This window comes from Centruroides sculpturatus, unplaced genomic scaffold (genome assembly GCF_000671375.1).
Source record: "Centruroides sculpturatus isolate CEXI.00-Female unplaced genomic scaffold, Cexi_2.0 scaffold1006, whole genome shotgun sequence".
Lineage (NCBI taxonomy): Eukaryota > Metazoa > Arthropoda > Arachnida > Scorpiones > Buthidae > Centruroides > Centruroides sculpturatus.
This window is the reverse complement of record NW_019385186.1, coordinates 261,790-286,503: the sequence shown is the minus strand read 5'-3', so window position 1 is coordinate 286,503 and position 24,714 is coordinate 261,790. Positions and strand designations below refer to the sequence as shown.

The following is a 24,714-nucleotide window of genomic DNA, read 5'->3' as shown; positions in this document are numbered from 1 at the left end:
AAGAAATTTTAAAAAAGTCTGATCTAAAAAATTCTGATACTTCAAGTAAAAATGTCTGAACTATTTTGTTCAATATTTTTCGGACGAAACTCCATCGTGGATAAGATTTATATTATTTAAATAGAATTTTTGTATTATCTAATATAGTATTATCAATTAACGATTACAATGTTCGCATAATTATTAANATTAAAAATTGCAGCCTGGCATTGTGACGATGTCACAATAAATAATTACTTGTTAATCATATTTTTAATTTATTTAATTTAATATATATGCCTCAAATTAGTAGTGTTTGCCCCTGTACACCACACTTTTCCTTTAACAATATACTCGTGCAGGTCATTAATCTAACTCCTTTCAGGGGAAATTTTTGAATTAAAATAACGTTTATTTTTTAACTCGATTAACTATATATGATTTCCGGTACAAACCGGAAGTTCATATATAGTTAATCGAGACATCCTGCTCGAATGCTTTCCATATTTGGTTTTGGTGTTCATCTAACTAACGCCACTCTTTAGATTAAGGAAGGACAGACATACCTCGGATTTCTCGCGGTATTTTTTTTTGTTGTTTTTTTTTCTGCGCGTTACTGCGAGCGTTCCGGTACTTCTTTTTTCAGTAAAACACCACTGCTGTATATACATATACATACGCAGTATTTATTGAATTTATATAAATATACATATAAATATACACATAAATATAAGTATATAGTATTTATTTATTTATTTTCATGTACATTTACATAAATTATATAATTATATATATAGATGTTTGAGAAAGAGAGAATATATAGAATACACATTATATATATATTATTCCTCTCTATATATTGCATATAGGACAAATAATGTAAAATATCTCTATTTCCTTATATAATATTGTATAAGAAATTTTAAAAAAGTCTGATCTAAAAAATTCTGATACTTCAAGTAAAAATGTCTGAACTATTTTGTTCAATATTTTTCGGACGAAACTCCATCGTGGATAAGATTTATATTATTTAAATAGAATTTTTGTATTATCTAATATAGTATTATCAATTAACGATTACAATGTTCGCATAATTATTAATGATGTAATATATTTCATGTCTAGCTTTAGTTATGTAATAAATTTCTTTAATAAAAGTCTTTATTTAAAAATATTTAACAGAAATGAAATTATGGTAAAGATAGTTAAATGTTCTTCGAATAGCATTAGTATGTTTATAATTCGAAAATAATCCAAAAAATTAAAAAGAGAGAAAATTTTTGACGATTAATTTGATTTTATTACATTAACATTTGATTTAATCTATTAATTTTCAATTGTTTGATCAAATTAATGGAGGCCAAGATAAAAATAATTTTTTTCGTTTTATAGCTATCTTGAAAAACTAACTTTCAAATAATAAATTTTAATAAATACGAATTAACCTGATCATGCTAAACTATATATTTTTCTATTAATGAATGAATGAGGTAACTTATTGTCCAATTAATCTTTGTTTCTTTTTGTTTCCTCGAAAAATTCTTCATTCTTAGATGTCTTTTTATCTATAGATTCAACATCACATATGAAGATTAATCTATTTCTCAGCTTTTTTCTTGGCATAAGTAAAACAACTTTATCAGTATTTCATTATTGGAAAGTTTCTGAAACGTAGCTGAAATCGTTTTTTCAAATTTAGGAATTCTCTCATTTACTTTGTTATTTTCCAGTATCGTAGAATTTAAGCAGAATATACATTTAGGCATACTTTATACTTTATTGAAACTTTATGATAAATTATACAAAGCCTGCTTTTATGCTTTTACTATCATATCAGATATTAACATAGAAATACGGATAACAAAATAAGGATAATCGGTTTTCTCTTGAGAAATAAGTAATTTGCATTGTAGTCTAGAAGTTAGCTTAAATAATTCAAATTTTTCAAACAGTATAATTTGAAAAGCATTCACTAGGCTACCATATTATCGAATAGCAAAATAAGAATGGTATATAGAAAAAATTTTGTTCACATTGTGAATACTGTGCTTTTAACATTTTGGATGCGATTCTAGAAATTTATCATCATATTTCGATCTATTTTTTAAAGATTTTATATTCATGATAAAATTCAGTTCAATTTTTATTATTTTTTTTCATATTTCTTTTACAGTATTATATGTTACAAATTTTCTAGAAAAGAATGTTCCTCACTTGCTTGAATTCTTGACTTATTTTGTATTTTGCAACTCTATGCGAATCTTTACATCCTAGATTCCTTATTGATACCTTTTCTATATATTAATATTTTATTTAAGAAAATCGATTTAACTAATTTTTCTGTTGAAAAAAATTAAGTTTTCTTTATATAATGTAGCTAATTGAAGGAGTAAAACAGTAAAAACACTATTCTGATATTTGTCGATTCTACAGTGTAAATAAAATTTCAAGTTTTAAACTTCATTCTTACATATTTGTAAAAATCGAATTTAATGATAAATTCAGAAAATATAACTTTTTATGCTTCTATATAACTTTTTAATAGATTTTTAAATTAAATTTTAAATTGAAATATCTGAAACCAATAAGTGAACGATATCACTATATTATTTTTATCTCTTTACTTGTTTTATAATACGGTATTTAATGCCATAAAGTTATGACATTATCCAATAGTAGTTTTTATTATAATAATAATTATCGCAAATGTTACTTCCTGAAATAAAACTTAAATATTTTTCTTAATAGAAAAACGTAGATATTTTTTATTAAAATTATTTATTTATAAAAAACTATATATTTTTAAATTAAACTAGTTTAATTAAACAGGCGGAAATTTATATTAATTAATTGCTTTAAAAGTTTGTAATTTTTTACGTTTTGAATTATTAGAAAATTTTAACTTTGTTTTTATTTAAATTATTGTGTATTTACTAAATTGCATTTAAATGTCTGGTCTATATACATGTATATATTTAAAATCTACAGTAGATTATATGCCTATTCAACGATATCACCATATTACTAAAATACATTAATTTGTAAGACTAATTGAATTGTTCACTAAACATTGTTAAATGAACAAATAACAAACAAATTAAATTGCTGTAAAATAATTTAATTTCAAAGTATAAGAAGTCAATACGAAATAAAAATTAACTTGTTAAAGGAACTTTGATAAAATGGGCCTATGTATTACGTTTTTAATGGCATATAGGCCTAAATAAATATACTGTATTGATGAAATAATTCTTATCTCCGGGTTTATAACTTTCCGTATAATAGTAATTCACTGTTATGTTGAAAATAAAATTCAGAATAATTATAATACAGCATTTTCATGATGCTGTTAATTATTATAAAAAATTTTATAACTATTATTTCAACATTCTAAATGAATTTTTTTAAATTTATAAACAACAGAATTTCATACACTTTTTTCAAATATATATATATATATATATGATTTTTTTAAGTCTATCGTTAGTTCGGCCAGGCCCACGATGGGGCGGTCGGATGGTGAGATATGGGTCAGACATATTCAGAACAGACCATCCTCCGAAAATTCCCTTGGGTTTTCGAAGAGTCCAGTTTTGATCAACCCCCCCCCCCAAGAAGCTGTAGGCTAACGTCTTACCTCTCAGCCTAAAAGTATAGGGGAGACCGGGGCAAGATCGGCATGTTAAGCTTTACTTAAATTTTGAATAATAAATACTGCTGTAAACTGAAAAAAAAAGCTTTGCATATTGTCTATTGGAATGTTACCTTACTATAGAACTGGTTAAAATCAGTTTGGAAATAAAAATAATTAAAATAATTACAACTTTACAAGAAGAGAGAAATTGACGAAGTTGCCCCGGGTATAGGGGCAAGATCGGCAACTTCTCTCTTTTTGTAAAGTTGTAATTATTTTAATTATTTTTATTAAAGTTGCCCCTGGTATAGGGGCAACAGTAATGGGGCAAGATAGGCACGTATATAAAATTATGTTATTAACAATGTATAAGTTGGAATTCACTATTAAAACAAAGAAATACAAATCCAACACCCATTTAATATTATTACAACGAAATGCAAGTTCAAAGACATATATACATGAATAACAAATGCAAACATGTTTTCATTTATCATCTGTTTGATTTTTATCCTTTGCTTCTAATGTGGCTTTATGTTGCCGATCTTACCCCGCTAGTCATGATTTCGAAACATTAAGTACAACCCTGAGAACAGAATGCCAAGCCACGATCTGGCCACGTGAATAAGTTGAAGTTACATCCTTCTAACAGGAAAAGTAACTTTCGTTATCATGGAATTATAACAAAACCTGCCAATTCAATATAAATGGAAAAAAAATATTATATGGAATTGAACGAAAATGAAAATTTGCTTGATAATTCAACTACGCTTGTTGGAGAACAATAAAAACACTACACTCAACAAGCCACCAATAAAACTCAACTGCCTAACCTATAACCAAAGTCTCCTTTTAATTTGTTTTTAAAAAAAAGCGCTTGACAAACTTGCCCCGCATGCCGAAGTTGCCCCGGTCTCCCCTATATACTATTTTATTTAACAAAATCTTTATAATAATATAAATAAATATAATTTCTTCAGTCATCAAAATATATATATTTATGTTAAACTGTATATATAGGCCTAATTAATATTTATAATTTTTATATATTCATGGGCTCTCAGGCTTTATTTTATAAAAACCGATTTTCGCTGTAAGGCAAAACGTTCGCGAAACCGTTTAATCTTCATAAAAAGTAAGCTCAATCTAATATATTATGATAATGTTATAAATTCTAATTAATGACTTTAATTTATTTCGATATTTCTGTATAATATTTTGTTGTAAATGTCCTATAAAATACTTAATATTATTGGTAAAGTATTAAAAATTACACCGTATAATGCTATTTTAAATAGCCTATATATATTTAAATAAATATTTATATAAAGCTATTGCAACATGAAAGTTCCCACATAAATTACTTATTTTCAAAACTAAGATTGTAGTATTTAGAAAATCAAACTATGAAATGAATCATTGTTAAAGTCGCTAAAGTACTTCATTGCAGAAGACGAAAACGCCAAACTTTAAAATAGAAAAGAGAAAAATGTCAAGAATAGAATAAATGTGGTGGAAATAAGATTAATTTGTAATTATTTTCATTTATAAAAAGATATTTATATTTTAAACTAAATTACAGCATGATATTTAAACTAAAAGTCTTACGTAGTTTATTTTTTGTTTAAAGTTGAATTTATAAATTGAATTATTCGAAAATAAGAAAAATGTTTTTATAAATATAGAAAATTCATAATCAATATCATCATAAATATTCAGAAGTTGATTTTGGAGTGCTGCCATTATTGAAAGCACTATTTATTTTTTAAGTGTAATCATTTTTTAAAATACAGCATTAATATGTAATATGTTTTCATGCATAATTTTTTTCTTTGTATTTGATGAGTACATTTTACATTATAGATTTATCCATATTTAACTATAAGTTCTTAAGTCAACAACTAGAATATTTCCAACTTTGCATAACAAATTTCGCAATTTGGAAAAAATGATACGAACATGAATTATAAAAATTTTAAATTTTAATATAATAATATAAAATATTATTTATTGATTAAACTCAGTAGGAAAAAAAATTATGATTGAGTAGATATTGTTTATATTTTTAAAGTAGACATAATAAGTTAAGTAATTGATACATAAAAATTGAATGATCATAAAAATCATGTTCGGTTTAAATAAAATACACTTAGCTTATAATATTGACATAAAAGAATATTTTTATGATATAAAATGATTGATATAAACGATTTCTAAAAAAAGAGAAAAAAATTGATAGAGGAGTAGGGCTACTTACGCGGATAGTGTGGCATGCCATTAGCATATACCTCACCAGCTTGTCCATTGGCCTGTGGTACTGTAAAATTTGGCATGGTAGGAGAAGGCAGGTTAGGGATAGCACCATTAACTGGTTGTGTCCCTGCACCTAAAAGAAAAAAATCTATGATTACAAATTCCTAATTAATTTTAATTAAATTACATTCTTCTAAACTTAGGAAAGAAAATTAATTGTTAGATCAATAAAATTGAATTTAAAAAAAGCAACGTAAAGCCATATTTAACATTAAGATATATTAAATATCATTTGGAGTATTTTTAAAATATAGGAAATTCTTTTAATGTTAGATGATATTTAAAAAACTCTTTAAATATATCTAATACGAGATTAAAACTATAATTTTAAAAGTAACGTAATTTAATGTCGAATATTTATTTTTAAAAAACGAATAGTAATTAATTTTATTTTTAAAATATTTACATCTCAAATTATTTATATTTAAATGATGTTTAATTTTTCGATTATATAAAATTTAATAGTTTTTTAGAAAGTAGATAAACATAATAACAGGCAAAAACATCAGTTATTAATTTTTTTCCTCTCTCATAACAATGAAAAATATTCTTTCGTATTGCTTACCAATATTTAATTTAAAATATTTGAAGTTACTTTCTTGTCATAAACTTTTGTTTAGTAATAGTATGTAATTTTTGTATACTTTGCTAAATTTTATTTGGCTGTAAAAAGAGCAGTAAAATTATTCACACACATCTAGAACAATTAGCAATTTGCTTTCTACTGAGGTATAGTCTTTATTGAAGAAGTAAATGATGAAACAAACAACAGAATACAAGAAAAAGTTTTTATGGCGTAATTTGAATTCTAGTTACAACTTTTCATTTACATTAATCTTTAATGGGTGGTTTCTTCACAAATTAATACAGGACTTAATTACTGAGAAGTGGATATTGTCTCCATGGAGTAAAAGCTTTAATACAATATAAAAAGAAAAAAAATTATGAAGAACTTGGAAAGATATCATAAAGATAAGCGAAAATTTTTATTTTTGGAGATTCGACTATATATTATTTAAACTTAGTGAAAAATTCTTATTATTTGTTTCAACGATTATTCAATCTGACCTATACTCAATTATTGTGATTTCGCTCTTTCCTCTCGAGTACAATTGTCATAAATTGTCTTTTCTACCAACTTGCCATAAGTTTTCTGCAACACCAGATGTGTTATGGCACATTGATTCCTATTTTAATGATCCATGACCATAAGTATAAAATTTGAAATCATAAATAATTATCTTTATTTCTTACTGACTGAAGAAATAAAATTTTCGCGGTGGATCTAATTAAATTACATTTAAAACACGCAAAATATAAATTTGTTTTTAAAAAATATTTAAGTTCTGCGTAAAATGACTGATGATATATCATCGAATATAAATTTTATTGCGTTTGATATATGTACTGTACAGTACTTCTGATTTAAGCTAATATTATATTAATGATTATATTCAATAGCTATTAAAAGCTTGAAGAGAGAGAAAAAGTAACACAAATGATAAATTGAAGGATGAACTATTTTAAATTCAATAGTAAACAATCATGAATATTCAAGCTTATTAAATCGAAATGTAAAAGAGCGGACTGTTCATTAAATTGGTCATAAATCAAAGAGAAACAAACAAACATGTCCGACATTCTTGACAAGCTTATAAAAAGCAAAGTTCCTTTCCATCTGACTTACTACAGAAATATTGTAGAATAATATAATATAGTAATTACGTTGTTGAAAATGAAATAAATAAAAAAGATGAAAAATGTAGACCAAATTATAAAGGAAAATGAGGAATAATTCTGCGAAACACGTTGTTAACGATAAGACGAGGAGCAATGGTGTATTTATCCATATAAATATCAATTAGATTGGGAGACGGAGATGCCTATTAACTAAATGAACGGGAATGAATGTCTATTAATGAAACGTCACCGATTTTAAGAAGTTCACATTTATTATTTGCATTAAAAAAGGAGTTTTCTTTATTAGATTTAAATTAATGCAGGAATAAAAGATGACATTGGAAATCGTTTGTTGAAAATTGAAGACAATTGTTTACTTTTCCAAGGAACAAATCAAATACCATTTAGAAAGCAAGCAAGCTGCAAAATACTCCATTGATTTCGGTACTTTCTCCGACAAATTATTTTAATTTAGTAGAGAGATTTAATCGGTATTGTGGATCAATTTCCGACTGTTGCTATATTGCTGGTGTTTTACCATTTAATTCGAAAAATATTCGTAATCGAATTTAAGCTTTAATTTTACAAACCATATCAACGATTTTATATTCACACATACGAATTTTGAAGATTTACGCATTTTATATTTTTCGTTTAATTCCTTCCAAGTGCTATTTATCATAGAGACCGGATGTCTTTGAAGCGAAATTTTCCATTATAACACATGTTGGTGGCGCCTTAATATAATTAAATATATAAATCTTCCTGTTTTCCAAATACCAATTGAATGAAGATGTTTAAATGCAATATTAAATTTGTAAAAATTTACATTCCGTCCTGTAAAAATGACGGAATCTTCACGCACCTGACGAAGCTGGTCTCGAGTTAGCCGTCATCACTATAGTGTCCAAAGGGTCCGATATTTGTACACAGTGTAAAACTCCATCACTGTAAACTAAATATATAATTAAATTATTCGTCATATAATTCAGATTTTCTCATAACAAACAATATTTTTTCCAACAGTTAATTTTGTGATAAAAGCCTGCGCGGATGTTCACTTACAGTAATTATAAATGATTTTAGTGTAATAATACGGTTACATTTTATCATTTTAATAAATGGTCATTTTGTTGTTGTAGAGTATTAATTAAATCGAACTCCGCCTGTTTACGGATGCGTCCAAAAAGCCAAAATGGCAATAAAACTGCATCCGCGCAGGCCTCTCTCTGCATTGTATCAAATAATAATTAATAACATAATATTAAAAGTGTAAAAAATTAATTTCAAAAACAATAATAATAAGATAATTATAATAATAACAATAATAATTCTATTCGGATAATTTATGAAAGGAAACGTTTTTAACAGTCGGGAAAACTTAAAATCCTATTCCCAACTCCATCTATAATTTTTTCCTTATCGGAAGTTGTGATTTTTGGCAAAGTTCATAATCTGTAATATAAAATTAAATAATAAATCAATAGGTCGTGTTGAAATTTACTTTTATTACGAACCTGCTAAAATTTGCAAATGCTTACAAGCAGTTTATGAGGAGCAAGTATTCATAAATCAACTGTTTATGATGGGTGTGATCGTTTTAAGTATGAAAGAACAATCGCAGCAAATAATCCCATCAGGCAATTCCTTTTCAAAGATGATTTTTTGCTGGTGTTTATTCTAAAAATTCGAACGATTAATTACAAAAGTGAGCGATTGGTTTGTAGGGAATAAAAAGTTTCATTAAATATTTGATAGCGCTATTTTGATTTCTTACGATCAAAGTCTCCATCCATAGGCACGTCTCAATTTGAAATGATATCTCATTGTTCTAACTTTTCTCCTTCTAACAAATTGTAAAGATAAATCTTTCATTTTTAGATATGCGCCACTAGCTACAGTTTCGAAGAAGATTTCGAAAAATGAGATGTGAAAAATTAAGTAGGCATAAAGATCATAAAAATAATTCACATAAATTATCGAACAGACTGTTTTAATTTGATTTACTTTTGGTAGCTTCCTGTCTTAATTTATAATAATAGAAACGTATCAATCTTAGTCTTACAGATAGGGAACCAATTTTAATTTAAAGAATAAATGTTACCGCAGATTTTTAAACACCTGATCAATTACTACACAAGTATATGGCGAAGTTCAGACAACTGAAATCGTTTTAATAGCTCAAGGCAGCGTTCTTAACTACATACTACAATATTCATGAGTAACAATATTTGAATTCTTGGGAATGAAATAAAGAACTTTTACGACCTATATTCCTTCCTGTGCAAGATTACATTTCATGGAAATCATCAGTTATTTTTGTACAATGTTAGTTTATTATGTCTAAATAAATGCGTGTCTGGATAGAATCTAAATGACCATTTATTAAAAAGAAGAATTTTGAATAGTTTATTGATTCTTAACTAGTTTGATAATATACTTATCGGTATTGTATTTTTGGACAGTATTTTACTAATCCAAAATTTCTCTCGGAAGCCTAAGGCTAATATCTGTAGCATAATCATGACTTCCCCGAAAATTACAGGTTATATATTAGTTTACAGTGTGTGGGAGATAATGAATATTTGACTGCTTATTAAATGAAAATCGATTTTACCTCTCTACATATATATTATGTGTTCTACTGTAACTAAAAAAAAACAAGCTAAAATATTATATGATAGTATTGGTATTTATTCGGCATCATCAACTTTGTTGGATAATTTCTTATTCAAATTTCAATTTCCTATCCTTTGTTAATCTTAATAGACTTCGTTAGTACACTGGGAATTAATTTGAAAATATAGCACGTTATTAAGAGTTCTTTATCAATAATTATGAATTTATATATGCCATAAGGAAGAATTCGCGAAGAAGCTAAGAAAATATGCAATCTTCAAAAAGATGAAGTAGTAATCAATTTTCTAGAAATATTCAATAATATGAAATTCAAAAATCTAAGAAAGAAATTTTCATTTTAACGAAATTAATGTTTTTAATTATAATTTTTTCGATTTTTAAAAATATTTCAATTTTAAACAATAGCTATTAACCGCTGATTGAGGTTATTTGAATAAATTTAAATGACAAAGATCATTTTTTAAATACTGAAATAATAAATTAAGGCTACAACATATTTAAAAGTTTTAAATCTCTCAATAGAATTTTAAGAAAACAGCGGCATTCTCATTAAGTCTGGCTAATAACCTAAATTTAATAAAGGAGCAATATATTAGCCCGGTTAATTTTTAAAATACGAAAATTAGTTTTATAAAACTAATGTTTATATTAGACGGCTTTAATACGTCATTTAAATATAAGGTTAGGCAGTGTAAAAGTTTTATTTTAGAAGAAATGTTTAAAATTTTATATTTGAATTTAAACCGAGATGCACAGAAGCGTTTAAGCCAATAACAATCAAAGAGAGCAGAGTACACAGAATTTTCAAATAGCCGCTGTTACAAATGGATTTTTATCAAAGTAAATATTTACAAAATATCCCGAAGGTAATAATAAAATAACATTTAAATAAAAGTATTATAATCGAACTTTTAAAAAGAATATTTTCTGGGCAAGCACCAGCAGAGTTATATTGGATTACAAGCTGATGTTCTCGGTTTGTTCGCCATAACCAATCAGAAAACTGCTAGTAAATTTTGTTACAGCAGATAACGCAACAATAAGAGATGGTTGGTAGTCGGCCGTTACGCAATAATAGAGCTAATGAAATTCCATACAGTGTATTACTCGCTGTCTGAACAATGTTTGCTATTTTGCACATGGGCAATAAAAACGATGGTGTCGGCTTTACAATTACAGGTTCAACTTCGGCTTATTTTATTTTTCAACGGATATATATCGACGCTTTCTATCTAAATGGCAGAAAAATGACTGACAGAATTATTAGTTTTCAATAATAAAAAAAAAAGGAAAACCTCATAAAAATTATTCTGGGAATAATTTAAAAAATCATCAATGCAAGAATTACGTTTGGCCAATTAAATGTGAAATTATTTTTATTTCGAACAACACGAAATTGTTTATTTCGAATATATTTTTAGATGCTTATGACGGATGGAACGAAAGAAGCATGTAAAATGTAAGAATTTAACAAGCTGCAAATTATTACTTTTGACGATTAGGAGTAAATAATCGAGAGATTTTCATAAGATTTTATAGCTGTTACTTCCATTCAAACAATTTATCAGTTGGTTTAATTAATTTCGATCCTATTTGTAAACACATAAATCACCCAACACGTATCGACTCGTAAATTAAATTCAGAGAAAAATCTACACAGCTATTGCGAATTTTGTACTATTATATTTGAAAGAAATTCTTACCTGACGTTGGAGTTAGAGCTGGACTAGTTAGACCATTCGGTACTGCTCCAATTTGGGGTAACTGGGCCGTCGCTAATGCCGCCATAGGACTGATGTAACTCCCTTGGGCCGCTGCTGCCATCAGGACTGCTTGCTGTTGTACGAACTGATTGTATAGAAACGAAGTAGACTAGTTAATTGAAGCGAGAGAAAAACTAACGAAATGAATGAATTAAATCCATCCGGCAAGCTGGCAGATAGAAAATTTATTCTATCGTTCATTGAATGTCCACGTTAAGTAGAATTGCGCATTAATTCGGCAATTACACGGCCAAGTGGTGGAGCCTATTATGAAGGTTCTAAGCTTTAATTTCCAGTATCGTTTAATTACTTGGTTGGAGTAAATAGCCCAGAACGCTAAGCCTTCAACCCCTTTTTGCCTTACATATATATCTTTCGGTAACAACAATATTAAACGTTAGAATTATGCGTTAATACGAAAAATAAATTAATAGAGCTGTTTTATGTCGGGTTTTATACTGACAAATTTACGATTCGCATTTCGTTCACTTAACTATCTTTATCTTTTCCGTACAAACTGTGCATAATCAAAGTTCACGGTTGCATGTTCTGTATGCAGTAATTAGATCTACATATATTATAATAAGGCTGAGTCTAAATTTACAGTTCACTTTCCTGTAATCAATTAGAGAGTCCTGTTTCGCCGCTATATTCATGCTTGTGACTCTGCATTGATAGCAGATGCGGAGAGATCAAATCAACGAGAAGACTGCGCTAGAAGATGATGTCTCACTGCTTTCTTTCGATAAAAAAAATCTAATAAGAGTACTTTAATATTTATTTTGAAAGATTTATCAAGATAATTGTATGGTTGACGTACTCGTGAAATTAAAAAAATACTTTCCTGTCATGATAAAAAAAACTTTTAAAATGCTTAACTAAAATGAACCATTAATTGATGCTATCTCCAAAAAATTAGCTTAAAGGAAAGTATAATTATCGTTATTTTTATGTAGTTTGAAGCAAGAAATTAAAGCCAAGTTTGAATATACTCGTAGTTAAAACGACGCTATCTTATTTTCTAAAACAACAAATGATACTAACATCTGAATTTCCAAATTGCTTTCGGCTATGTAATCCACCAATTTTCAACAAGAGATGTTTATCTTTTTTTACATTGGACATTCATTACGAGCGAACATTAAACTTTAAAAACATCAAAAATGGTCTACCTGGGCATAAGCACCATAAGCACCGAACTGATTAAACATGAATGGATTGAGAAGTCCCATATTTCCCGCCATTTGCTGCATCCGTCTTAACTGTCGCTCTTTTTCTGTGTCGGCGAATTTCACAACTAGACTAGATGATGCTCCCTAAACATAAAGCAGAAAAACATTAATTGATAAAGAAAAAAGGAAAAAATTATTTTAAAAATAAAAATTAAATAGTATTCTTATGTGATTTTCCCACGTTTTTCCCATTTATTTCGAACCATAAATCAGTAATTCTAAATAAATTGCTGGGACGTCCTCGATACACTCGCGCAATACATAACCAAAGTATAAATATGAGGCTACTGCTCCTACATCTATGGAATGTTCTGTCACTATCTACAACTGCTAGTAGTAACATTTTTCGATGAAAAGAACGACAAATAGCTCATCGCTCGTCATACTATTTGTCGTTACTAGACGAGCATAGATAGCTCATTTTTATTTTTATTTTTTCTACCGATTCTACGATTTCAGCTTGGAAGTCGTCTAGAAAGCATTACTGTCGACTTTATCTTGTCTTGTTAAGAATATTTCACTCTATAAATAGTTTTTCTCTTTTCGGATCGATTTTAAAAAGTTCTATTTGTACAATAAATTGTCGGAACCAATGTTATAGGTGCTGACAATAATTCTTTTAATGAAAATTGAATCATTTGTCATAGTTAACGATTGTGTAACATCTAAAGAATCAAAACTACTTCGACAGGTCTCAACAAGTAAAAAACTAGTGATATAAAACGGCGACCTTCAAATAATTTGGAATTATTCATTTTGATGAACGAACTGATGTTTCATCTAAATTGTATCTCGTGTCAGTCGATATATATCCAAGAGATTGGTTTTGACGGCCTCAATTCAACAACCACCGTTTTGCTATCAAGAAGATTGCTTTTGTATTAGAAAAGTTTTATCAAAAATTAAAAAAAAAATTGTTTCGATGATTTAAAGATGGATTTACGACAAGAAGCGCTTAAAACTTTCTTTATAGTACAGAGCATTAGAAGTAATCTTTTGATCTTTTCTAAACAAACTTTTTAAATCTATTGAGGATTTTCCAGCAATTATTACACGTTTATAATTAATTTTTCGTAATAATAATAATAATAATAATAATAGTTAATTGTTTTTATAATTAGAAAAAATATATTTTCATTAGACCTGTTCTTATGCATCTAAATTTTTTTCAGAAAAATGTGCAATTAATTAAAATACAAATTCGATATTATACCGATTGTTTAAAGAAACAATAAAATTATAAAATAAAATACATAATTTTATTCATTATTTGACAAATGGTATAGTTCAATCATTAATCACGGTCTGTATGCATTAGAGTTAGCAACTGTATTACTAATATCATTAAGTAATTGTATTACAATTACAACGGAAGGTAACTGAGTAATTACAGTTACGGTTGACTAATGCTACAAAGACATAGGCTTTACTCACAGGCATTGTTTGGCTTCCATGCAGTGCATTAATGGCAGCTTGGGCCTCTGCATGAGAACTGAATTTCACAAACGCGCAACCTAGAGAGAGAGATAAATGGAGTTCGTTAGTTCAAATGACCTCTACATGCTTACTTTTATAGTGGTCAGATACACCTGCCACATAATAAATATGTTACTTCCGAATCAATCAAGTATAACCTTGTCAGTTTTCAATTTGAAATATTTTTTATACTGAAAAAAAAATTATACAATTGAACATCGAATTGTTAGAAAACTGTCCTGTGTCGGAATGTCGATCATTTAATCCATTTGGGGGGGCAGCATTCTAAAAAGAAAGACTGCTTGTCTGTAATATTTTTAACGTATAAAATAAAATATTTACTACTAAACTTATAATAAGATTGTTTAACTAAGAGTTTATTTAATTAGACCTTGCTTATAATTAAATTTGCGAATATTCTCTTGTTTACAGAAAAATTGTTTTGTAAATGTAGAAAAATTCATAACACTTAACTACATAAGATATTTAAATTAATTATTTAATTATTTCCAAGTAATTTTAAATTATAGTGAAAATGATTCATATTTTTATAATTATTCAAAAATTTTAAATTATATCGAAAGAAGGCAATTAGATTTAAATGACAGAAACTTTTAAAGAATTAAAAAAAAAATAATAAGAAAGAAAGAAGGAAAAGATAGAGTACATAATGTAGAGAAGATAAAGAACTGTTGCTGAATCTACTAAACTTTCTCATCAATTTACGATGAGATCGAAATGTTTTCTCATGAGGCCGGGCCAGACATTCGGTATCAATAGTTATCTATCGGATGCTGACTAAGTTGACAAATAGAAGTGACAAGAAGAAGAGAAAGTCCTCGTATCTCTCGGCTAATAAGATATTTTCAAAATTGAATTCTGCAGAAAAAAAAATTTTGAATTTTCAATTTTGTGGTTCTTGTTATAATCTTAACGTATTGTTAGGATAGTATTTCATCGCTAGTCATCTGTCCCTACTGCTCTGAAATTATAGAGACGAAATGGAAAGAGTCCACTTAAATCCCAATAACCGAACTGGAGACATCGTGATGACGTATTTGTCTGTTCTAAAGAAGAAATGAGTTTTAGAAGAAAGTCGTAGCATTGGAAACGGACGGCAAAGGTTGTTATCAAATGAAAAAAGAAAAAAGATCTGGACATTAAATCCGTGTAGTTCCATTAGCATCCGGGTACTTTTTTGCGTTCCCCTTTTTCTTCCCCGATGCCATTCATTCGGTTTCCATGTTGATGGTACGGGGCTCATCTCGCGTTCCTGAAAGAAGGGGAGGAAAGACAAATGTCTTTCCCTTCACTTGATAAATGTGGCTAGGTTAGAGAAATGTTTTCTAGACTCCCGAAACTGAAATGTATTGTACCAATCCTTCAACTTTTATGTCTTCTTTTCTCCTTTTCTGTGGCCCAAGTAAACACTGTTCTACCGATGCCAAGTCTTAATAGATTGATCTCAAATGGAGAAAGAGATGAAAAGCGAATAGTTTTTCAAAAGCAGAATTGCTGAAAATTCACTGCACGCTCCACGGTTTTGCATAGGAAAGTTGTCTTCCAAATTTTATCTTTTCACCCGCAATATTTTACTTCTCGGTTCTTTAATTTTTTGATCATATTTCTTTTAAATTTGCATCTTCTGTCTAATTAAAATCCAACGCAAAGCAATTCTGGAAACAAATTATTGTATGGATAATAGAAAGCATATTTTTTCTATATATGTACAGTATATTATAAGAGAAATCTATTTGCAGATGTGCACTGTCATCCCCATTTCATAGAAACCACATTTGCATTCGCCTTATATGTTTATCATTTTTATATTCCGCCTGCTGGAAGGAAGTGGAAATATTTTCTTCTCCATTCTGTTCAATATTTAAATCATATAAAAAGAGAAAAAACAAGCGCAATCCATGTAAATTACAATCGATATTTCGTAATTATTATCACCGTTTCATATGAAAAATGATAGGAAAAGTTAAGATAGAAGCATCCGTGATAATACTTAGAGCTGCACAATTTGCAACGCCCAGGAACCTGCAAGAGAGGAGTATTTTTAGCGCTCGGTATTGCTAGGCAGAGAGGTGTCGCCGGCTCGGCTAGAGAAGCAGCTTGTTGCTATGGCAACCTGTTGAATGAACAGACAAGGTTTTTTTCCTTTCCTTTTCAGTCGACTATTCGGTACTGGATACCAGACGTGACCTGTCGCTAAGACTCGGTCATTTTCTCCTGGGATTTAGAACAAACTAATTAATTCCATCTACTGTTTGCAGTTATGTAGAATGAGATAAGGTTTTAAAGTCACTACATTCTATATTTACGACTGGATGAAATGACTGAGTCACGGAGAGATTTTTCCATTAATTCCTGCAGATTACATTTTACTAGGCCACAGTCAAGTAATTGAAAGCGACCGGAGATTAGTGAGAATATCTAAAATTTCTCCAAACTAATTATTATTTGGTCCACACGGAAAATTTTAGCGACAACGACGTTTCTCCACTCTACGCTTCGACTAACATGGCAGTTATACGCCTATTACTGAGAATAAAACTTGAGGTTATATTACTCGATTCACTCGCATAATTCAAGTACGGCTTGCTGCTGTTAGAAAATTTGTCAAATCATAAAATTCATTAGCATATACAATCTTGCATTTATATGTAAAGAACAATATTTATTGACGGATGTTTTACTTTGCATTAATCCGCGAGTATTTCTAACATCCCACAATGCCCAAATATGTATAATATGCGGATTTGCATACCTAGATAAAGTACAGTACATTTCATCCAGATCTATACTTATCGATTTTCATTTTAAACTTCGATCTTACTATCATTAACTCTGGCATTTCTTAATACTAAGAAAAAGTTACAGTAAATAAAATAACTTTCCGTTAAAGCATTAATTTCATTTAAAAAAAATATCTCAGTTTTACTCTTACTTGATATTAAAATGTTATTTGAATAGTTAATCCCTTTATAAATGCTTTTCTGTAGATTCGTTCTGTCGAGCAGGGAAGATACGTGTGCAGGGGAGCATCCGTTATACTTCTAAGTTCGTGAGGATGCAAATAAGTTTGCACTATTTTTCTTGCAGTTTGCATATAAGAATTTAATAGAATTGCGAAACTTCTTTGCAAAGATTCCATTTTTAGTATGTTATCTGATTAATAATATATTTTATTGATTATAGGTACTCCTCTTCCAAAAATCAGCAGAGAAGTAGTTAGATGTCAACAGCTTCTCTGCAGGGAGTTGTTTTAATCTCCGCTCGGTAAATTCTATTGTGTTTCCCGGAAACTGTGAGAAATGGTTGCTATGGTGATTGCAGCCATCTGAAATGGTAGAGATGCTCTCACTCTCTAGTTAGTCTCGACCAATAGAAGAGGTTTATGACACACAAAAGAGTCTTCATTCTCTATATTCTTATTTTGTCATTATTTCTTTGGAAAATTATATCCAGGATATTTACAACTACTTTGTTCATTCGATAAGAGATTACAATATAAAACTTCGTTTCAATTTTTTATCTCGGACATTTCTGAAATTCTGTAAAGAAGGTTAAAATTTGTATGCTATGGTTTGGATAATTCGATTTATGTCTGTCGGAAATCGAATCCCGTGACCGTTCTGATCTAGGATAGAAATATTCAGCAATCAATCAGAGAGGAATGATATCGGATTGCGGGCTTACCTTTACTTTGGCCATCAGGACCCCTGAGGATGGTGCATTCCTCTATTGTTCCGAACGGTTCGAATAGCTGCTTGATCTCATCTTCTGCTTGCTGTTTACTGAGCATGCCCACGAACAACTTCCGGTCTTCTATCGAGATAAAAATGTCTAATTAACCCAATTACTGTAGTTAAACTCTTAACAGTTCCATAAAATTTTTTAAAAAATCATAAATTATCTGTGAAGTTGGTGGTGATAGAATTGTGAAATCATATCATATTCGTTTTTATTGTATTTTTAAATTAATAAAAATGATTTAAAAAAACATTAAATATTTTTGCTGATTTAATCATGTGATCTGTAGTTATTGAACAGAATATTTTTATTTGAATAAAATGAAGTTGTTTTATTCACATCATAATGTATCAATTAGGTCATTTCTTGTAGGCCTATTATATAAACTTGTGTGCGTATCAACGAAACTAAACTTTGATTATTTTAATAGCATTTTGTAATTATTTTCTTACAATTATTATTTAGGAAGTATTCAAACAAAGTAAGGAAAAAACAGAGAAATATAGTTGTAAAAGGAAACTACTAAAAACAATCATAAAAGTTTTCCTATTAAAGCCTATCGACTTCATTTGGATAAAAATGATTGTCGTGTTCCAGTATATTTCTTCTTTAAATTTTAATAAGTTCTTAAAAGGAATGAACTTTCAAAAAATGAGATGCAGTAATGGAAGCAAATCTTTCTTCTACAAATATTAAAAATACTTTTAGTCGTAATTTTGAAATTCTCCTTTGTGAACGCAACAGAAATGGGCAGAGAGGAGAAAAAAGAAGTTATTATTTATTACTTTTGTCATTTTAATTTTAGGATAAAATGATTTAATTCATTTCCTTCGCTTCGACTTACTCACCAATTAAGCCGGAAAAGTGTCAGCGAATAATTTCTTGCGAATGCAAATTGCAGCAAATGCAAAAACTATTTTATAATACAGTTGTTGAAAATTGTAATAAAAGAATGATGAAGAGCGCTAAAGAAGTCAATTCGTTATATCTTTTAAAATTCCTTAGTTTGCAAATTGTCCTTTTGGATACTAACACTAACTACTAATTGTGTGCACATTAAATGGAAACATTTTATCAGACATTGCTATCGATCATGTCTCCGTCTGTTGGCAAACTAATGTGATTAATATTATCGCCCCTTCTCGTCCCCGAGAGTCGGTATGGTCACCTTTTGCGTTTTGCCTACAAAAAAATAGCTCATTAGTGGCTCTTACAGCTGTCGTTGCCAACCACTAACATTTGGAAGATTTGTTATTAAGAAAGTAATATTTTATGCCTTCAACCTTCTCCGAAATTAGTTTGCTTCGTATCTAGATATAATCCCATTTATGCGCCCTAAGTATGAACTATCATTAATAATTTTAATATAGGTAATGATATCTTTAAAAATAGTTGATTTTATCTAATGAAATACTCCGTCGGGAACATTACTTACGACAATGACAATACTTAAATTAATTACAAAATTCACATTCGAAATTACTTTCAAAATCTTCGTCAACATTTTTAATGGATATCTGATGGACATTTTCCAAACTTGAATCGAAGATATTTTCCCAGATCGGAAAATCGAGAATGTGTAGAAATTCTGTCTTCGACGTCTTATTTGAGAGTTTAAAATCGGATATACATCAACAGAATTTTCCTAATATTACTGTAAACAAGTTAAATCTCTTTTAAAATCTGCAATTCGTTTATAACTTCGTCAATTACATTATTATTAATAGAATTTGCATTAGCTTTATATAACATAAACAATTCGTTGTATTAAAAACGCAATTTTTAGATTGTAAAATTAATATAATATAAAATATTTAGTATTCTACACAAACATTTTTATGGATCTGCTTGCAACTAAGTTTAAACAAGCGAAGTTGTATCTTATTCTGTCACGACACAATTGATTCGTATGTATACAACATATGGCAGTGATATATTATTTCTTTTGTATTTGCGAATCTTTTTTTCACACCTATAGATGAGAAAACTGATAAATGGTACATCAAATTATGAAAAAAAAAACAGCATTTTTACATCGGTAATGTTATTTTCTTGTAGAAATATTTATTTTGTAGTTAATGAGCTGCGATCTTCTAGCAAGCTGCGAACAGTTTAAAGATTTAAATTTGTTGGAGAAATGAGAGCGAAATGAAATGTCGTAAATCGATTAAACATCACTTTTAAACAGATTATAAGACATTTTGTAGTGTTTAATTGTATTGATCAGTAAAACAAAAAGGAATACAAGTAATGGTAATTTTTTTCTTTGCATTTTTTCTTGTAAAAAGTAGAGTAATAAAATTATGGAACTGTAATAATGATCATAGCTATTACTTTTCTCTAATCATCATTTCTATATTAAAACTTATTTTCGAATTTTATTACTTAAAATCACATATTAATTAACATTGTTATTGTAATAAGACACTATATTACATTAATCTTATACGCATTATTATTTTAATTTAATTAAATATAACAATTTCTGTTACATAAAATAGCATAAAAATTTCGCATATATTCAGCATTAATATTCAAAATTAATTATTTATCTAATCGATATTTGGAATTATAAGAATAATCACTTTAATGAAATCATCTAAGATTTTTACAAGGGTTCATCTATCCATTAATAGTTACCATTGTTACATTATTAAGGGTTTTAGAGATTCTATTCTAATTATCCCATTACGAAACTAATTGCATTGTCCAGCATAACTTAATGCAATATAATGTTGTAGGAATAATCGTTATTCTATATTTATTTTATCTAAATCGATAAATAAACTGGGATCTCAATTTAAGAAAAGATAAGATTGTCTTCAAACAACTATAAATTATAATTAACTATTTACGATAATTTTATAAATGAATAAACTTTTATAAAGAGAGATAATAAGTAATTTGTTGATATATAATGTAAAATTTTTTATAAATAAATAATTAAAAAAATACTACTTCATAAACATATCGTATCAGCTTTATCTTGTATCCTACAAAAATTCATTAGTGAAGTTATAAAATTATTAATTAATATATCTTTTTAAGGAAGGAAATAATTAAAAATTAGAAAAAATATATCGGTATATCGTTTTATTAAATCTATTATCTTCAAAAAATAAAAATGGAGGAACGAGATCTTTTTTTTCTTTTTTGAGATGTGATCAATTCGATGCCATAAATAGAAATCATTAGATGGAATACGAGGGCTTTAATGAAAATAGAAGAGGTTATCCTTGGAAGTGCGTGCTCTATATGATATTTTTATTTATTTCTTATTATTTATGCCTAATTATATTAATCAGAAGCGAATACTTAATATTTTAAAATAAAAATACTAAATATTTTACAGTAATTTGTCTTAAAAATACATATTTATATACATCGCAATTTATCTACATAAAGCATTACAACTATTCGAAAATATTTAAAATATTTATTCCAATATACGTAGTAGCTATTTATTTATTTATTTACTTACTTATTTTTCAGAAACATTTAAATTAATAATTCATTAAATGTCTATAAAAATAAATTTAAAATAATTTTATAATTTCGTAGCAAGCGCTCAAATGGAATCGAATAAATGATATGTTTTCTAATAATTTTGATAAATATTTATTTATAATTTTTAACGTAAGGTTAAAATTTTGTTTATGAAAAATTAATAATTTTTTTAAATATTCAAAAAATTAAATAAATATTTAATTTCATTCTAATTATTCTCTCTCTCTTTCCAGAATCTTAAAATTTTTTATTTAAATTCATAAAATTTCAATGAATTTATTGATTAATTGGATAAAGTTACGTAACGGACGTATTTTCAAATTTAAATTGTTTACTGAGACATTAAAATTTTAAAACGCGAATTTTATTCGCTATTCTATCAAATTTTAAAATGTTAATTCTACTAAATTTCAATAATAATAATAATGTCGATTTTAACACGAAACTATTACAAATATTGATTATATTTATTACATAAAGATAATTTAACATATACTGTACTGTACCTGTAAGCTGTAATAATATTCAATTTTAATAAATAAAGGTATTTAAATACAATTAAGATATTTAAAATTAAATATTCATAATTAAATAACTTAATTTAAAAAAAAATTATATACTAAAAATATAAAGAAATAAACTTTTCATTAAATATTTGATTAATTTTAACGCTTATTTGAACAATTTCCAAAGTGGAAAGCTTTAATGAAATTAAAATTATTCCCAAAGATGATAGAAACTTCTTATAGATATTTTTAGAATATTTCTGTCTAAAAAGATATCGCATCAGGTAATATTATGAGAAAATGAATGTGGCATTCATATTCTGTCAGAATCCTCTGATGGAAGCATCAATAATGCATGACTAAAATTACTTCAATATAATTTGCGTCTAATATCTAAGGCCTATAGGCATTGTCGGAAAATTCAAAATTGTGAATTAAAATTTATTCCTTTCTCATTAAATCGATAATTAAGACGCTACGATATGAAATCGGAAATTAATTCTAAGGTATGCGCCAAAAATTATTTTTAATTTGAAAGAAATGTCAATTAAAACTTTATAGCGATTTTTTAATTATCGAAGAATTTGTTTTAACCATTATGACTATATTACTTTTACGTGATGGGGTTTAGAAAATATCAATAAAAGCTTTGTAAAGAATTCTTTAATGTCTCGAATCTTATTATTGTTTACATAATTAACAAAGGAAGAAGAATTTAATAAACTTCAATTAAAAAATGCTGTTGGAATTATCTTTCCTCTGTTCATAATAAACCGAATTTATTTTGTAAGAACCAAGAAGATAATTGTTTGGTATAGAAGAAAGAAGGAAAAAAAACAAATTGATACTCTCTCGCATAATATTGCTACGATCTCATTTAGGTTTAGCAAGAGTTCTTTCTAATTTGTAAAATACCCGATGGCATAGTAGAAATAAAAGATTCACACCGAGTGGTAAACTTGTGTTAGTTTTCACTTATCTCCAAACATATTCAGCTATTATCTCTTAGCATGATCAAGCGTTAATTAGAGTCGGTCTATATCAATTTACAGCAGATAATCGCTAATAAAAGAACTGTAAAGAAAATTAGTTTCCATGAAAGAAGTTTTGCAATCAACCAAAGACAGAATAAGCGGCAAACGGAAAAAAAGGGTAGTTATTGGAACCCTGAAAGAAATAATCCAGCTTAGCTCTGGCATTGTTTTTCTTTAATAAAACTTAATATTATCACGCTTTCTGTCAGAGTCAATTACATTCGAAAAACTATTTAATTTTGATTTTAAAATGCAATTTAAATGATGGATGAGACAAAGGAAATTTATTTTCGCAAATACAATTATAATTTAAGTAAAAACAATTACTGAAAATTATTTGGTGCATAAATAAAACGTGATATTCGGCAATATTCCTAAATTTTTAATTTCGAATAAATAAGTTCAATTTTAAAAAGTATTTGTTTTCAATTATTACCAATACATTTTAAGTTTTTTTTATGTATAAAATAAAGTGCGAAATTAAATATAATTAACATATAATTATATACTTTACTTCTATATTTCTCATTTATTTATTTAAAATTTTATGATACGAATATTGTTTAAAAATGCAAGAGAAAAGCAATGTAGGCTCATTTTTATTAATCTATGAATAGGTTTTAAAGTTAGTAGCTTAAAATATTTGTAAAAATAAATAAATAAATAATGGGTTACAAGAAATAATCTTCTGAATCAACGCAACATTTTAATGTGACTAATCACTTTATATACAAATTTTTATAATAATACATTTTAGAATTCAGGATGATTTAATATAATATAACCTTATAACAATTTATTATATAATATAATTTAAAGTTCGTCTAATAAGGAAAAAGAGCTTGAAATAATTCTTTAAGAAAAAAAATAGTCAGATTATTGATAAAATGATATCGACTTATTGCAATAAATTCAAATATAAAAGTGAAATTCTTTAATAATATAAAATAAAGGAATTGTAGTTCGAATGAAATGCAGCTTTGTAATCTAGCAAAATGTATAAACATAAGCAATAAATCATTATTTTTTTTCTATTAGATAAAATTAAAAATTTTGTTGGCGTGCAATTTAGCATAAATATCAACACAAATAATTAGATTCTAATTAAAAAATTAACTCGACAATCACTGAATAAATAGAAAAGTAAAAATATTTTACTGAAAATATATTTGTTTATAAATAAATTCTTTT

General features: G+C 27.4%; 1 protein-coding gene across 4 annotated transcripts in view; it reads right to left on the bottom strand.

Moving 5' to 3' along the window:
* Positions 1–5,832: 5,832 nt before the first annotated feature.
* The window catches only part of LOC111635903 (CUGBP Elav-like family member 4), a 131,327-nt gene continuing 112,445 nt past the window's right edge, over positions 5,833–24,714 (bottom strand). For 2 of the 4 annotated variants that reach the window (XM_023381035.1, XM_023381038.1), the window contains 6 exons: positions 18,423–18,551; positions 14,676–14,755; positions 13,182–13,325; positions 11,950–12,094; positions 8,472–8,561; positions 5,840–5,999 (listed from right to left, as the gene is read on the bottom strand). In XM_023381035.1, the coding sequence (XP_023236803.1) occupies positions 5,863–5,999; positions 8,472–8,561; positions 11,950–12,094; positions 13,182–13,325; positions 14,676–14,755; positions 18,423–18,551 (725 nt within the window). In that variant the 3' untranslated portion in view covers positions 5,840–5,862. Of the gene's footprint in view, positions 6,000–8,471; positions 8,562–11,949; positions 12,095–13,181; positions 13,326–14,675; positions 14,756–18,422; positions 18,552–24,714 lie in introns of all 4 variants that reach the window. The other 2 variants (XM_023381037.1, XM_023381036.1) reach the window with 2 other exon arrangements.